This window comes from Lepisma saccharinum, chromosome 5, assembly GCF_977018435.1.
Source record: "Lepisma saccharinum chromosome 5, izLepSacc3.1, whole genome shotgun sequence".
NCBI classification, from domain to species: domain Eukaryota; kingdom Metazoa; phylum Arthropoda; class Insecta; order Zygentoma; family Lepismatidae; genus Lepisma; species Lepisma saccharinum.
Genome location: NC_139233.1, coordinates 27,408,473 through 27,425,316, shown reverse-complemented (window position 1 = coordinate 27,425,316; position 16,844 = coordinate 27,408,473). Strand labels below are relative to the sequence as shown.

General features: G+C 39.5%; 1 protein-coding gene across 1 annotated transcript; it reads right to left on the bottom strand.

Moving 5' to 3' along the window:
* Positions 1 to 521: 521 nt before the first annotated feature.
* On the bottom strand, positions 522 to 1,442 carry LOC145987961 (alpha-(1,3)-fucosyltransferase C-like). The gene has a single exon (XM_083122803.1). The coding sequence runs from the start codon at positions 1,440 to 1,442 to the stop codon at positions 522 to 524; it is 921 nt and encodes a 306-aa protein (XP_082978929.1).
* Between the last annotated feature and the right edge of the window lie 15,402 nt (positions 1,443 to 16,844).

The window sequence follows — 16,844 nt, the reverse complement described above, 5'->3', positions numbered from 1 at the left end:
CAGCAAGGGAGAAAGTGCACGCTGAGAAAGCACAGACGTAATGTTTAACATTGCTGAAATTTTTGACAATGAAGCAGTGGAGGGAAGTTTTAAACATGGCAACACGAGGGCACTCGCGCACAAGCGAAGGGTAATCGAGAGGAGAAAACAAATGACCGTCTACTTTAGTTCACGAATTTGCCGGTGATTTTCTCATCTTGGTTGAGCTGTACTTCAGTGATGCAGTGTTGCCAACCATTAACTGAATATTAGCCACGAGATATGATCGTCCATTGTACGGCAAACATATATTTTGTTATCGTTAGAACTTTGTGTACCAAGTTTTATTTCGGCGCGATTATCCGAAAGTGGCATAAGGTGTCGTAAAACATCAGTGTAGTTTTTCGTGCATTCTACGTGTTTTTAAGAATTGTTTTTATTATTATAACTTACTTATGCTGGTGCAGAAGTTGTCAGAAGCTTGTGTGGCGTTTTGTTTTCATTTCTGAAGCTGTGATTGCGAGGAGGGGAAACACTACAGTTCACACACACATTCCTTCAGTCCACCACTCCTGTATGTTGTCATACGAAGAATGTGGCAGATTTTTATGCAACATAGAACACAATTGACACAGAGGCAGTGAAGCAACACTCCAGTCATTTTCCACCTTGTAAAACCGCTTCCACCAAAAGTATGACCTATATTCTGAATCGTTCCTGTCCAAATACAAAAGGTATTCGGCTAGTTGTTTTGGGCTTTCAAAGCCACGAACATCGATATAAGAATGAGGGGGAGCTACTTTGCTATAATCACCTCCACCGAGAACAATAGGAACAATCCACAGTCGCAGTGGATTGAAAAACTTCTCTGTGATATAGTCTGTGCAAATGGAATTCTCGAAAGATAGATAGAACTTGTAATCTTGCTCGAGAACTTCGTCACAGTAAGTCGAGCCTCTGTGACCACAAAAATGGCTACCGCACACACCAAATTTATCCACTTGAACGTATTTCGACAATTCGTCCACATATTCTTCCCGTCTACTGTCCGTTCTGCAATTAGACACGAACCAAGCAATTAATTTTGTCTTCGTCTCAGGCATTGCGATGGTGGTGCCATCTTCTGATCGGTTTCTCCATTGCTGCTTTCCACGAATTGTGACGTTTCTTCCATCTAAGGGGTAAAGTTGTCCGTAAGGCACCCAAATGTCTGAATCTTCTCTGTATGTCATTGTCCAATTAAACAATCCCTTGTACGATGTGAAATTAAGCTCTGGTTTTGGAGGTTCAAGCAAGAACAAGACAAATATTTGTTCCGAAGACATCCTAAAAGGAAGATCAGAGTCGTTGATGCTAGCAGCGTGAATCAAAATGGAGTTTGCTACATTCGCGAAACTTCTGTCGTCTGTGACGTAACAGTTTCTAGTACCACACTTCTTAAACGGATCTTCTCCCAATCCCATTCTGAAGTCCCGCATACCAAAGAATGTGTTCCAGTACAACACAATCTTTGGGTTATTTCCTGTGTCCCATTTTGGCGCCAAATTGTACAACACTAGGAAAATATAAACTGTAGTCACATAAACAATAACTTGCAACACTGCTTTAAAAAAACCTTTCATCCTGGAACAATACAAATAAACACATATGAAAGCCACTTTAAGATTGTTCCACAAGTGGACAATTTACATTCCCTAACTGTTGATTTGTGAAGTGGGAACTAACATAACTGAGTTAAGATAAGATCAATAAGTTCAACAGAAGATAAGCAGATAAACTATTTGAACAAGTGCACATTATTTGTGAATAAAGGAAAAAGAGCAGATGTTTTTCAAGAACAGGGGAGTAATTTGCACGGCGAACAAAGAAATGTGATAGAAATATAATGTAATTTCACTTACATGATGAATCAAAAGTGCTTAACTATTCTGAGAATGGACCGTGTAAGTCTAATTCTTGATTTGAGCATGTTGAGAACGTTCAATTTATTACACACCAAACGCTTTGAAATCTTTGTTCTTTTGTGAGAATTGCTGATATACTCGTATAATTAGTGTTGCAAACGCCATGAAACCTAAACATTAAACACTCGTCTAAACACCAAACGCTAATCTAGAAACCTCCATGTGAATACTGAACATTAGTTAAACACCTAACACTAATCACTAAATGCTACCTGAGCAAAACCTTGACGAAAGAGGTGTAAAACATTTCTTCTGAAAGAATATGAATTGAGATTTAACAGTGGCGATGCACTGATCACATATACCTGAAGAAAAGTCAATTTATAGGTGCTTGATCTACAATGTCCTGCTGTATACTTTTTGAAAATATAAGTGTATCGGTTAGGAAGGCCACAGAACACATCGGAGGACAACATTTTGAAGGTTGCAATTTTCTCCATCAAGTGAGGAATTGGAACTAAAAAGAGCTAAAGGCAGGAAGAGAAGAGCAGGTGGTAGCCATAACGACCCAAAGTTCTATAGGTGCAGGTAAGTTTGCTTATTCATGAACAACATAAATTGTGTCAAAGCATAACCAGTCTCTGCATTATGGTTGAAAATCGAACTTGAAACATTACTGACATCTATTATTTCGCAGATACCAGCAATGGTAAAGCTGAAGTCCTGAACGTAGTAGCAGTTCGGCATCTTTGACACAACTCCAGAGGAAGCTGACCGGAACCGTATCTGGTTTCGAGCCCCCACCTGTTTTTCTGTAAAGCGATGTTGTCACTTTTGCCTGCAATGTTTAGACATCAATTCATTCACAGCCAGGTTATACTCCCAAGGTATTTATATTGTATTAAAAAGTAGCACAATACAATAACACAACCTAGCAAAAATAACGCAACCGCAACCTTGCGTTCAAAAATCTCTAAAGAAACTGAATTGGCAACATCTCATTTAGTCCACGTGGACTTGACGAAAGCTGTCATTTCTTGGACGAACGCTATTGGTGGGAAAGGTTTCAAGTGACGATTTATTGGACTCCACGTGAAACTGACATGTGGTTGTTAGGGGGAAAACTGATCTTTCGGAACTTTCTTTGAAGTAAAGTGAGGTTGGAATCAGGACGACAACTTTATCACATATTTAATAACGATAAATTAAAAAAAAAAAATGATGAAATTTACTTTCGGACGCGTTGCATTGAAATGAAAGAAAAGTCTGTGTTTAAATTTATGTTAGTAATTTCTGTGATACATCTTTCACTTTGTAGGTGTAGCAACGGTAATTTAGTGTCAAAATAATTATAATCATAAACAGAATTTGCGAAAAAACTTGTGGATAGTGTTATTACTGTCGAGATGTACTGCTATAGGGCGACCACAAGGAAAAGAATCTTCGGCCAAAAGTTTCCGCGTACCTTCCCCTCCATCAGGGCCATAAGGAAGCCTGTCTTCTCTTAACTATGAATATATGGGCGCCCACAAGCCGACCTCCTTGATGGAGTGGTTAGCACATCGCTCTGTGAAACCAGGAGTTCCGGGTTCGAATCAACTTCATAATATCATCATTCATCCTCATCTTCGCGATTAGTCCAAAGTAGCAGAAAAGCGAATAAAATAAACCAAATGAATAATCCGTGCCATATAGCAATTCCTTTGTTACTTTTATTTATATTAGATATTAATAATGTAGCCTATCAAATTAATTCGTTGACTAACTGGTTAAAATTGTCAATATATTACAAGATAGTTTAAATGCTTTTGTTACGTACAAGTTTTGTTCAGTTTTTACTTTGTATCAGCACAAATCAATTAGATTTCACTGGTATGTTTATAATGATTGATTGATTGATTTGCTTATTTTACTTCGCTTCTTGTGCCACTTTTGGCTAATTTGCGAAGATGAGGATGAGTGATGATATGATGAAATTGATGAATGGACACTCACAATATCCATGCCCAGGCCAGGATTTGAACCCGGGACCCTTGGCGCGATATGCTAACCACTCTGCCAGGGGGGCGGTATGTTTATATTACATTGTTATACATACTTTGGTATTGTTGTAGATCTGTTAATGGTCTCTTGAAAAAAAAAAAAGAGAGAGAGAGAGAGAGAGAGAGAGAGAAAGAAAGTAAGTATGCAAAACTCACAAACACACTACTTTGTGTGCATTTTGGATATTGTTCTTATATTCGGGGTCAAAACTAATTGTTTATATTTGTTGCTATAAGTCGGTGTTTAGGTGAGTGGATTTTTTTTTAGGACAAAGTTATTGGTGGAGGGAAATTCAGATTTAGCATCCTAAATAATTTCTCTATCCAGTATATTTCTCTCAAGCAATCATTCGGTTTTGTTTCTCTGTCTTCTCTGTCATTGTCTTACCTGCTAACATCTTTGCTCCTTTTCTCACTTTATTTCTCTGTGACACTCTTCTTGGCGGGAAGGGGGAGTCGGACCAAGCGGGGAAGTCTTTTTGTAAGCAGTAAACGTCGCGATGATGGTATGGACACCCTATTATATTAATATTATCGCAAGTTCTCGAAGAGAGAAATCTAAGATTTTTCTTAGAATTGATAGAATATACAAAAATAGACCTTATATAATTTTCCAACTACTGTTAACACGTTATATTTTTCTTTGTGATAAATGATTCTGCTTCCTTTTCAGTGCTACACTTATTTCTTGGTAATAACCATGACAACCTGTCATATAACATGTAACAATGTATACTAAATAAGATTAAGTTTGCAGTGCGATATTATTCTTTATTGTGTCCATATTTTTAAGCCCCCTTAAATAAAAACATCTGCGAACAACGACACAGCATTAGTTTGGAGTGGCTGAAGAAAACCATGTCGCAACATTCGTGGCAGGCACGTATCCAAGGGGGGCCCCCCGAAAGTTTTAGGTTTACACTAGATAAAATGAGGTTTTTGGTTTCTTGTGGTGTGAAAAAAATAATGTAACGATAATTTAAGGAGATACATAATTATCGATGCAAGACGGAGAATGTTCTGTAACCCTGTTTTTGATAAAAGCACGTATCCAAGGTAGAGTACAGGGGGATCGATCCCCCTCGAATTTTTTTCAGTCTACACTAGATTAATTAGCTTTTTGGCTTCTTGAATAATGTAACGATAATTTAAGGAGAGAAATAATTATCGAGGCAACACGGAGAATATTATATAACCCTGTTATTGTTCATAGCATGTATCCAAGGTGGGGACCAGGGGCTAAAGCCCCCCCCCCCAGAAAAGTTTTCTGTTTACGCTACATAAAATTAGGTTTTTGGCTTTTTGAATAATGTTATGATAATTTGAGAGAACTAATTATCGAGACAAGACGGTGGTTGTTCTATAATCCTGTTAATGTTAATAGAACGTATCCAAAGTGGGGATCAGGGGGTTCGAAGCCGCCCCCCCGGAAATTTTTCAGTATAGGCTACACCTACATAAAATTAGGTTTTTGTCTTCGTGAAAAATGTGACGATAATTTAAGGAGATAAATAATTATCAAGGCAAGACGCAGAATGTTCTATAACCCTGTTGTTGATAATATTGCACGTAAACTTTTCTTGCGCTTTCGGTGTTGTCGCAGGGAACTTGAGTACTACGTAAATCATTTGGAAGCTGCACAACAAAGGTAGCGCCATACGTAGGGCTGTTCGTTGTAATTTATAATCTCTGGAAAGCGCGAGTGGGAACGTTCGAATAAGAGAATATCACGCGCTAATTTAATAACTAATTAACTCAACTGAACTTAGCAACGCAACAACGAAGAATCGCTCGCTGTGACACCTGTCACGCGAATTAAACATTACATGAATTATAATACGGTCAGGATAAGTGCCTACAGTCGGAGTTACCAAGAATGAACCTAGGAGGATTTGATTTCATGCACCTGAAATGACGTGACATAATACTACGGTGGTTCTGAATATACACATATATTAAAGCACAGATAACTAAAACAGTACATCTTGCCCTCTTTCACTCGATCTCTCATTCATACACTCATTCCATGGCATATTGCGACAATATGACAATTACAAAGGTTAGATTAATTAATACTTTGACTATACTCGTGCTATTTCTTGGCTGCATTGCCGTTTACAATTTACCGTTTAGGATTTTAAGTATAAAGTGAATAATTGTTCCTCGTGCGAACCCCTTTTATCTTTTCTGAAGGTATAAATATATTCAATGAACTATTGTTTGCTGTTAACATAAACTCTGATCTGTAACATTGATTACTCCGCCGGAATAACGATGTCTAGGGATGCCATAGCACTGATTTAAGGTATGCAATGATTTGATTTACGCAGATTCGCGATAGATTGGCGTTATCTCTCTCACACACGCACATGGTGGGATCTTACCTTCGCTGCATTCCCTCTGACCTGGGTTGGGTGAAAGTGGTTCTACAGTTCTGGAAGACGTCCGCACTCCACTGTTGCATTTCGCGGTTATCCTGGTTGGCGAAAGTGGATCTCCCGGCAGTTCCGTCTGGCATCATCGGATCCTGGCTTCACTCGTTCACGTCTCGCGGTTTCCCATGGACACACAACACACGTGGATATTAAATGTTATTAACTTCTGCTAACTTAGGACGTTGTTTCGGACGATTGACACAGGTGGACGTGTCTGGCGTTATTCTCACATACCACATGTATGTGCACGAATGCGTTGACGGCGAGGGGGAAACGACCCCCTGGTTCTACTCTGCTCTACTCTATGGCTCTGAAACACTCACTCGAGGAAAAACAAATCCAGACCACGGGTCTGATCGAGACTCCGAGCTAGGTGGCGCGTAGCTCACACTCCGGTGGCGATTGTAGGCAAACTGTTTTTCGCTATTCCAAACCATCCCTTTTATTCCAGATTTGAACGTGGTGACGCTCTACCCTCTATGTTTAGGTGTCAATTTATTGTTTCTGGTGCTTTGACCGTTGTCCTCCTATCCTGGTCAACGCTCACTCCGGTCCTTAACCTCTGGTAGCAGCCCCTCGTGCAGAGATTAGGCTAAATCCTCCTCTATTGTGTCAGTCACGGATAGCAAGGCCAACTCAGTAGGGTAGCGTCTCCCATTCAATTCAGCGATGAATCTTTAGTAATTCATAACTCCCGTATTTCTGTTCTGATTAGGCTCAAATCTTGGAATCAGTACTTTCAAGATGTGGTCTTCCGCTGGTTAAAATCTCATCCAATTCGGTCCATTGGTTTAGAAGTTGCACTTTTCCTGCTATTCCCCATAAGAATGCATGTAAATCCGAATTCGGGCGAAAAACGGTGGTTGAGCAAGTTAGTGTTGGCTAAGACAGTCGCTAGACACCTGTATTCGCGACGGATATTAATATTACCAATTGTAATTAATTCTTAATAACGGGCAATTAGGTTAATTACTTGTTACTCAATATTTGACCGTTATAAGAAGGAGTCGGACTACTGGCAATATTAACGAATCATTTTTATCTGCGGAACGTTTTAGAACATAATGAGGATATGAATACGCGGCTTCAATTTCCTGGTTGATCTGTACAACAGAATCGGTTAATGATACTTCAGAGGTAAGTGTGACAGTTCATACAGTCGATTAGTGATCAGTCGGTGTCCATTGGTAGTTTTATAAGATCTAGTGATTCTAACATGAGAAGGACTAAATACCGTAAAGTAACGAAGTTTACTACTATTTCCAGTTCGGGCCAAAGCTGAAGACATTTACGACAGCGAAACTTCCGGAGCCTCAGTGTAGTGCTAGTTCGGGTCGAGGGCCGAAGAGATCGAAGTTCTCTCTCTCTCTCTAAAGTGAATATTTCAGCAGTACCGGGTATTGGATCGGTTTATTAAAAAAAAAGAAATAAACTGCACAGATCAACTGAAAATCAAAGTTTTGAGTGATGTTGTGCCCGGACCAAATATCGTGTATGCAGTCCGAGAATTTCATGGCATAAAAAAATACTTCTGTTTAAGCCTACTGGGTTCGACACACACTTAAAAACTTAACTACCATGAAAAGAGAGTCGAAAATTTTAAAAGTGTCGAGAAGAGAAGCAAGAAGATGTTGCATATGTATTCATTTTAGTGGAAATTGCAGGCTCTACCAGGACCCGTATATGGGCTCTGGAATACCGCGCCATTGCTCTACCAACTGAGCCACCTAGCCACCCTTGGTTGGTTGATTTGGTGTTTTAAGTCCACTTTATGCACAGTAAGGCTAATTGGGACTGGACCTACAGTTTAAAGTGAGAACCGAACCACTCTGTGCCTCCACCGGGTTTCGAACCCGGGACCGCTTGATTACAAGGCGACGACGCAAGCCACCCTTGGCTTCGAATGATTTCTCGCTAAAATGTCTATAGTGCATGTCCTGTTTGTGTCAAATCATAAGATGATACCTGTATAACGAACAAGCACAGAAAATAAAGGAGAAAGAAGAAAACTTAGGGGCATTCTCACCGGTTGAGGAGACATTTTGCCCTTGTGGCCAACACGAGCTGCCGCTTCGAGATGACGATGACAGTGGCCTACTACGGTAGATTTCACAGTGTGTTGCCTGAGGATTTCACAAGTCTAACGTAGGTTTGTGCGGCCTTTTGTGTTGCTACGGTGTGAAACGTAGCTTTTGATTGGCTCATTCCAAATTGCATGGATCGCGTGTAGTTTTGCCCACGAGACGAGACGAGACGAGACTTTGGCCTGTCTCGTCCCGTCTCGTGAAAATGCCGTCCCGTCTCGTGTCTCGTCTCGAAGGGTTCTGTCCCGTATCGTCTCGTTTTGTCTCGTCTCATCTCGTAAAAGTAATGCAGGATATTATGCCAACAAAAGTTAAAATTGGAAGACGTCACAAAATATTTTTCCCGAAAGTGGGTAAAACCTTAAAATATTTTGTTCACTGTATAGTGATAATAAATAAGGTTCGTTATCCATAAGGACATTAATGTAATATATAAAAAAAGGATATATGTGTGTGTGTGTGTGTGTGTGTGTGTGTGTGTGTGTGTGTGTGTGTGTGTGTGTGTGTGTGTGTGTGTGTGTGTGTGTGTGTGTGAGTGTATGTTTGTCCCGGCATAACTCTCGAACGCCTGGACCAAACTTGGTACGCGTATCACTTGAAATCTCGAAAGAAATACTGTGGGGAGTAAGACAGCCCTGGAGGTGGGGATGGGGAGGGGTGACATGTAAAAATAATCTAAAACGACCGATATTAGTGTGGAATCCATAGTTTTCGGGGTCTCTAAGATGAATAGCGACACTCCTAATGCCGTTCAACTCCAAGTTCATCACCTATTGCAATGGGGGTTGAGTGGGGGGAAAATTAAAATTTCAAAAATTACCAAGATTAGTGTCGAATCCATAGTTTTTGGAGTCGCTTGAATTGATTTGGTGTTTTAAGTCCAGTTTATGCACAGTAAGGCTAATCGGGACTGGACCTACAGTTTAAAGTTGGATCCGAACCACTATGTGCCTCCACGGGAATCGAACTAAGGACTAATGCCAAATTACACAAACAAGTATTCATTGATACGTGGACGCCAATTTTGTGAAGGGTGGAGGCAAAGCGCTATCTGTTCTCCAAAAACCCCATAAGATATGTATTCTCTCTTGTCTCATTTTCTTCTCTCTCCGTCTCACTTCTTTATTTCTATTTATCCCTCTTTTTCTCACTTGTTTATTTCTCTTTCTCCCTCTTTTCTCTGCTGGGGTTCTCTCTCCGTGTGCGTGGGGTTCTTTCTTCTCTTTCCACCCGATCTCTGTCCCTTATTTCTTTACTATTCTTCCCCATTTTCTCTCTCTGTTTGCTTATTCTCTCTCTCTGATTTATTTCTCTTCCTTCACCCTCTTTGTGCCTTTCTGTATTAATTCGATTCGTTTCCAACTTTCTCACTCTTTTTCGCTCACTTTTTACTTCTTTTGAACTACACTTTTACATCTCACGGGAAGAGATTGGATACCTCCATGTTAAAGCAATTATTTTAATATATTTGATTCCAGCGTCACCATCGGGAAATGGCTAAACTACACATTACTTACCTCCCTTTGGGAAAGATTTCATACCTCCATGTTAAAAGCGTGATTTTAATATATTTGATTCCAGCGCCATCATCGGGAAATGGCTGAACTATAGATTATTTACGTCCCATGGGATAAGATTGGATACCTCCATGTTAAAAGCGTAATTTTAATATATTTGATTCCGGCGCCATTATCGGGAAATTTTTGAACTACATATTATATACCTCCCTTTGGAAAACATTGGATTCCTCCATGTTAAAAGCGTGATTTTAATATATTTGATATCGGCGCCATCATCGGGAAATGACTGAACTATATGTTATATACCTCTTTATGGTATGACAAAAAGGAGTGACATGATTTGTAGTTCTGCTACTTCCCGATGATGGCGCTGAAATCAAATATACTAAAATCTCACTTTTAAGATGAAGTATCCAATCTTTCCCAGAGGAGGTAAATAATCTGTACATCAGCCATTTCCAGATTATGGCGTTAAAATCAAACATATTACGTAAAATCACGCTTTTAACATGGAGGAATATAATGTTTTCCAAAGGGAGGTATATAATATGTAGTTAAAAAATTTCCCGATGATGGCGATAAAATCAAACATATTAAAATCACGCTTTAAAATGGAGGTATGCAATCTTTTCCATGGGGAGGTAAATAATCTGTAGTTCAGCTATTTCCCGATGATGGCGCTGAAATCAAATATATTAAAATCACGCTTTTAAGATGGAGATATCCAATCTTTTTCCAACGAAGGTAAATAATCTGTAGTTCAGCAAATTTCCGATAATGGCACTAAAGTAAGAATCACGAACCTTCCGACCCTCTGTAAACAACCGTCTCACTTCGAGTAACGTATCACTCCGCGCCCGCTGTTCGTGAATGGTGCGGCCATCAAATGATGCTCACTCGCAACCTTTAATTTTAGGTAACATGGAAAAACGTATTCTTATTTTAACTGATAATCTACACACTGAAGTATAATAAATATTCTACAAATGATTAAATACGTGTTCTTGTTCAAGAATGAACATATTTTTCAAGGCAAAAAGTCCCATTTATCTGACACTGGGTTAACATATCCCCTTCCCCCCTCCTCTCTCAGTATGACATCGCCAAAGTTATACAAGGGAGTGAGAGATTCGTTTCAGTAAATTCAAGCCTTTTGGTTTTATTGCTTCCTCTTCCAGCAAATTATTGCCCAACATTGTAGACATGTAGAGTATTGATTTCTCCTTTGTGCAACAAATATACCGCCAGTTTTAGCAGAAGCTAAACAAAAATAGCCGAGGAATAAAAAGAGATTGTTTATCTTTCTCTTGGATTCTCGTGCACTAGAAAACAAGAAAACTATAATAAGCACATTATTTACGTACGTCTCGTGCAAGTAATGTATTTTCTTACCTTGATTCAGCAGTTCCTTTTTGAACTTGAGGCATTTTCGGCGCTAGACATCATCCTGTCAGAGTACGGTCTGTCAAATTTGCTTGCCAAAAAGGAACTCAACGTGGCACAAGAGGCGATTTAACGTCGACTGGTAAAATTGGGGAGAACGTCATCAATCATCACTATCAACATCTTCTCCACAGTGGACAGGACGGCTCTTTGATTGAAAGAATACGAAAGCACCTCGCGTTGTATTGCATTTATCTCAAAATCGGTGTACTTGTTTATACGAGCAACAACGTGTTTTTTTCGCGGGACTCACAACTTGACCGGTCGTTTTCCTTTCTTTCACCACACCGAAAACACAAAGACGGAGACACACAATTACACTTGGACACCAACTTCACTGCTCACGCAGGATAGCATCGACACAACGTCACATAAACGTTAAGAACAACCTGCTTCTTGCCACTTTTCAAACGGCTGTATTTCCGAAAGACTACTCTGAAAACACGGGAGACCTTCCTGCACGCAAGGAAGTCGCCATGTTCGAAACTGGCGCTATTTTCTTGCTGTTCACGTGATCGATTGTAATTTATACAATAATCACGTATTATTATTATAAACAGAAACCTTTAATGAAAATATATTTTAAAATGTATAATCCAATGTAATTTACACGTTTTTCTTCCATTAGCGTACTTTCATAGAACGGACTACATGATGCGGAAGAAATCCGTTATTAGGCTGTTGCCAACCTTAATACTTGTCACTAAGTCAAATACAGAAACGGAAGTGGTATGTCGAATGTCGGCATATGATAGTGTGATTTCACATTGTCAGTGACGATCCTCCGGGGATGGGGGAGGGGGTGGGGCGCAGGAGTCCATCTATAATCCGGAGGTGTCCACCATCCGGAAGGTGACATTCTCACAATGTGGAATACTTTTGCGGGTGAAGGAGGGCAGGCCGTAGGGTGAGGGAGGTTGATTTAAAATGAACACCTCACAACAAAAGAGAAGAAAAATGTGACAATATTTAAAAATTTACCCCCAAATAGTGTTGCCCACGAGACGAGACTTTGGCCTGTCTCGTCTCGTGGAAATGCTGTCTCGTCTCGAAAATATTCGTTTGTCTCATGACACATGGTCAATCTCGTCTCGTCTCGAATTTTTAAAAGCCTGTCCCGTCTCGTCCCGTGGACAACACTACCCCCAAATATGCATTTTATTTTATATGTAGCTTACAATAAAATGTGACTGCCTCAAAATATTTCTGTATTCTACAGTCTTCTTTCCCCACTTTTATGCTTCTCTAAGTTGCCGTTTTAATTTCCCTTGGTATCTTTGCTGCATAATCCAGCATTTTTGAACGGGATGAAAAGGACATACGAGTGTGTTTTTGGATGAAGTAACTTTAGAGATGTTGAAGTACACTCTGGAGGATACTGGAATGTGTGACATTGATCGACCACGTTGTGACACGCACATTTGTCATTAGTTACGAGACGATGAGGGATAGGTGATATCTGAATTCCAAATTAGTTAGCCGCCCCGTGACGGAGTGGTTAGCACATCACGCTACGACGCCAGGGGTCCAGGGTTCGAATAGTGGCCTGGGCATGGATTATTTGTGAATGTCCATTCATCGATTTCATCATATCATCATCATTCATCCCCATCTTCACAAATTAGCCATAAGTGGCACAAGAGGGGAAGTAAAATAAAGCAAATCAATCAAACCAAATGAGTTATTTCCATTATTTTTATCTAATTAATAATTATTAATTTAGTCAATCAAATCATAATTATTAGCTTACTTTCATTATCTATAATAATAAATCATAACACTTTCAAACATCAAATAAATTTAATGAAGAAACCCCGGTTTCAAAACGTAATTTATCTCAATATGTCACATTCTTCTAGCAAGGTTATTTTTTAGTAAAATATGAGAGAAAATTAATCCTTTGGTACGGAACCGTCTTACTCCTGGGGGATAAGATGTAAATTTTGTATTTGATTTTTTTTATTTAGCGTTGCTTTTCTTCCACTTTTGGCTAATCCCGACGATGAGAATAAGTGATCGTCAGATGAAATTGAGGAAGGGCCACTCACAAATAACACCCATGCCGGGAATTGAGCCAGGGAACTTCGGTGATTAATCCGAAAGTCGGCTACCAGGAAAGATGTACATTTTTTTTACATACATTCAATAACTTTGAACAGATCATCAGTGATACAGTGCTTATTCCACATCTGTTGACAAATGGAATGTTTTTACACGTTGTAGGCTATGTGGATTATATTTTTTCATAAGTTTGCAACACTGTTAGGGTACACGTGCTTTTGTTTACAGAAGGTCTTAAGTTCTATGATTCTCACTTTAGAATCAAATATATTAAAATTACGATTTTACATGGAGGTATCCAATCTTTTCCAAAGATAAGTAAATAATGTGTAGTTCAGACATTTTACGATGATCGCGCGAAATCAAATATATTGAAATCAAGCTTTTAGGATGGAGCTATCCAATCTTTTCCCAAGGAAGGTAAATAATCTGTAGCTCTGCCATTTCCAGATGATGGAAATCTCCCAAAAAAATAAAAAAAACAATTGTGCTGGATAATCACTCATGTGGTGGATCGTGTTGAAAAGTCTCCCTTAGCATATAATAATAATAATAATAATAGTAATAGTGATAATAAATTTCTAATAAATCGGATTATTAGTTTATAATAATAATATAAGCATTCTATTATTACTAATACTACTAATTATTATTATTAGAGTTTTACATAGGGCTGACCTCCAATAAAAATTTCAGGCAATGCCAATGGATCCAAGTACTTGGCCCCCAGACAAGAATTTGTGGTTGCGCCTCTTACTTCTTGTACCCCCTTCCTTCCGTATATATATATATATATATATACACAGTGTGTTTTAAAAGTCCTGCAGGATTCTAAAAATCTAAACATAGTAATGTTCTTAATTTTCTTAATGGTTAGAGAAAATTCTGACATTTGCCCCACCCCCGAAACTGACCAACCTAGCTACGTCCCTGTTCTTTTTCTTCCACCTTACCTCTGTCTCTCTCACTTTGTGAGGAGAGAAATTCTACCATGATGGGTGGGAAACATTTTACTTTTTCCGGGGGGGGGGGCGTTCTACACTGTGACACCGGCTCGCTGACCGAGAACGTTACGTGGTCGACTTCCGATCTCGCCTCCGCATTGACATGGATGTTTGTGAGAGTTCATTGATCAATTTCATCTAATCGTCGCGATTAGCCAAAAGTGGAAGATGAGTGACTCGAAATAACAAAAATATAAATATAACGTACTATAGAAGAAATATTTTCTTTATTCATCTTACTTGTTACATCACAAGAAAATTATACTTAAGCAGCATTTGATACAATTCCTTATACCTGTGCCTCCACATCGTTGCCTTGTGATCAAGGGGTCCCGGGTTCGATACCCGGTGGAGGCACATGGCATAGTGGTTTGGATCCCACTATAAACTGTAGGTCCTGGCTCGATTAGCCTTTCTGTGCATAAAGTGGACTTAAAACCACAAATCAATCAAATCAATCAAATCAATCAAATCAATTCCTTATATCTACAGTATATACACACACCGTTTGTGACAATTATGACCCTTCTAAACCTCTCCCCGCCCCTGCCTTTGATTTTAAAACATCCCCTAACTGCCAACAGCACTTTCAGACTAGGCCTATCTTTATTATTCTTGTAAACCCGTTTCACAATACCCATTGTAATACTACTGAAGATTTGGTGTGTGAGTAATTATTAAAAACATTCCAGTGCTCTGATTATTAAATCTGTTCTCTTCATTCAAGCGGCTGACACAAGCAACTATAATGTGGGAGAGCGGTTAGTAGCATGTGTGTGGACACAATAACGTCCACAGACCGGTAAACAATGAGGAAAGTGCAAAGCTGATCGTTTTGCATTTACACAAATTGATAATGCGTGTTTCCGTAAGAGTTCGCAAAGGGTACCGAGACGATTTATTTTGTGTCACGAGAAGGATGGAAGTCATTCTATTGTGACCTTCTGGATCGGTTAGTTCGTAAGTTCTTCTGTGGGTAAAAAGACATTCGCACCACCCTGTACTGTATTTCTAGCTTAAAACGTGGCTGAAGGTGTTTTTTCTCCGCATCATTTCTCAAACTTATAAAGAGCCAGCCCCCGTGGCCGAGTGGTTAGCACATCGCGCTACGACGCCAAGGGTCCCGGGTTCGAATTCCGGCCTTGGCATTGATGTTTGTGAGTGTCCATTCATCAATTTCATCATATCATCACTCATCCCCATCTTCGCTAATTAGCCAATAGTTACACAAGAGGGAAGTAAAATGAAGCAAATCAATCAATAAACTAGAATAGAAAAATGGATTTCCAATAGATTATCTGGTCCAATACTTCGTTAATGAGAACTTGATAAACCAGCTTCGATATGGGATATTTTCATTCCAATACGGACGGTTGCTTGACCTTCAAACTCGTTTTCACAATACCCGTGAGAGCAGCCATTCGTACACCCCATCGGAAAGATATTTAACAGATATAATACACCTTTCAATTTCGTGATCGATGCGTCCATTACACACAAAAGGTCAGCTTCCTCGTTAATGCGATGGAAGCAAAGACAAATAAGGCGAACTTTGTTGGTGCTTCTGCGGAAAGAGGTCTGTTGACAATACGTGACCGCGCAAACGCAAATTACACGTCAAACCGTTCAACAAACAAGACGGAACAAGTTAACCGATCTGGACAACCCTGTTAGACTCGACGCACAACGGAAGGGATGGGTTACTGCGCGAGGCTGAAACAGAAGAAGCGGCAATGCGACTGTCTTTGCAGTTCTCTGAGGCCACTTATCATAGTCAGCAGAATATTTGGAATTTTGCCCATAAAGTGTTCAGGCTGCCACGGTAATATATTTTCCAGTAGTTGCAAGAAGTGTTTTTATGAAGTTTCCATGCCATGGGCTTTAGTCGCAGCATTCGTTCTGCCTCTTCTTTTCTCGTCAGCCATTTGCTTCTGCATTTTCATCTGGACGGGCATGACCGGCCCGTACCTAGTGACAGAAGAAATTTTGAAGCGTTTAGGAAGTCTTGGTGTAGTTGGAGAAGGTGCCGTCGCGGCGCTATCTACAGCCCTTCACTCGAAAAGATTTTCTAAGTGTTTAAACGATATTTTAGCTATTGATGTCTCTTTGAATATGCACCCTTCTTCCTACAACAAAGCTCACAGATTTCTGGTATGTATTCTTCCATTCCTAGCTGTATTTTTAGGCTTTTTCATGATCTTCAACAATTACCTCAGTTTAACAGCGGATGATTTATCTACCATTCATTATTTGCTCTTCTTCTCGTTTCGAATTGTAAAGCTAATTCCGTACCTTTTTTGCGTTCAATACGTGACGGTGTCTTTCCTATGTGTTCAAAGATTTCAACGATTGAACGAATTAGTAGAAGATTT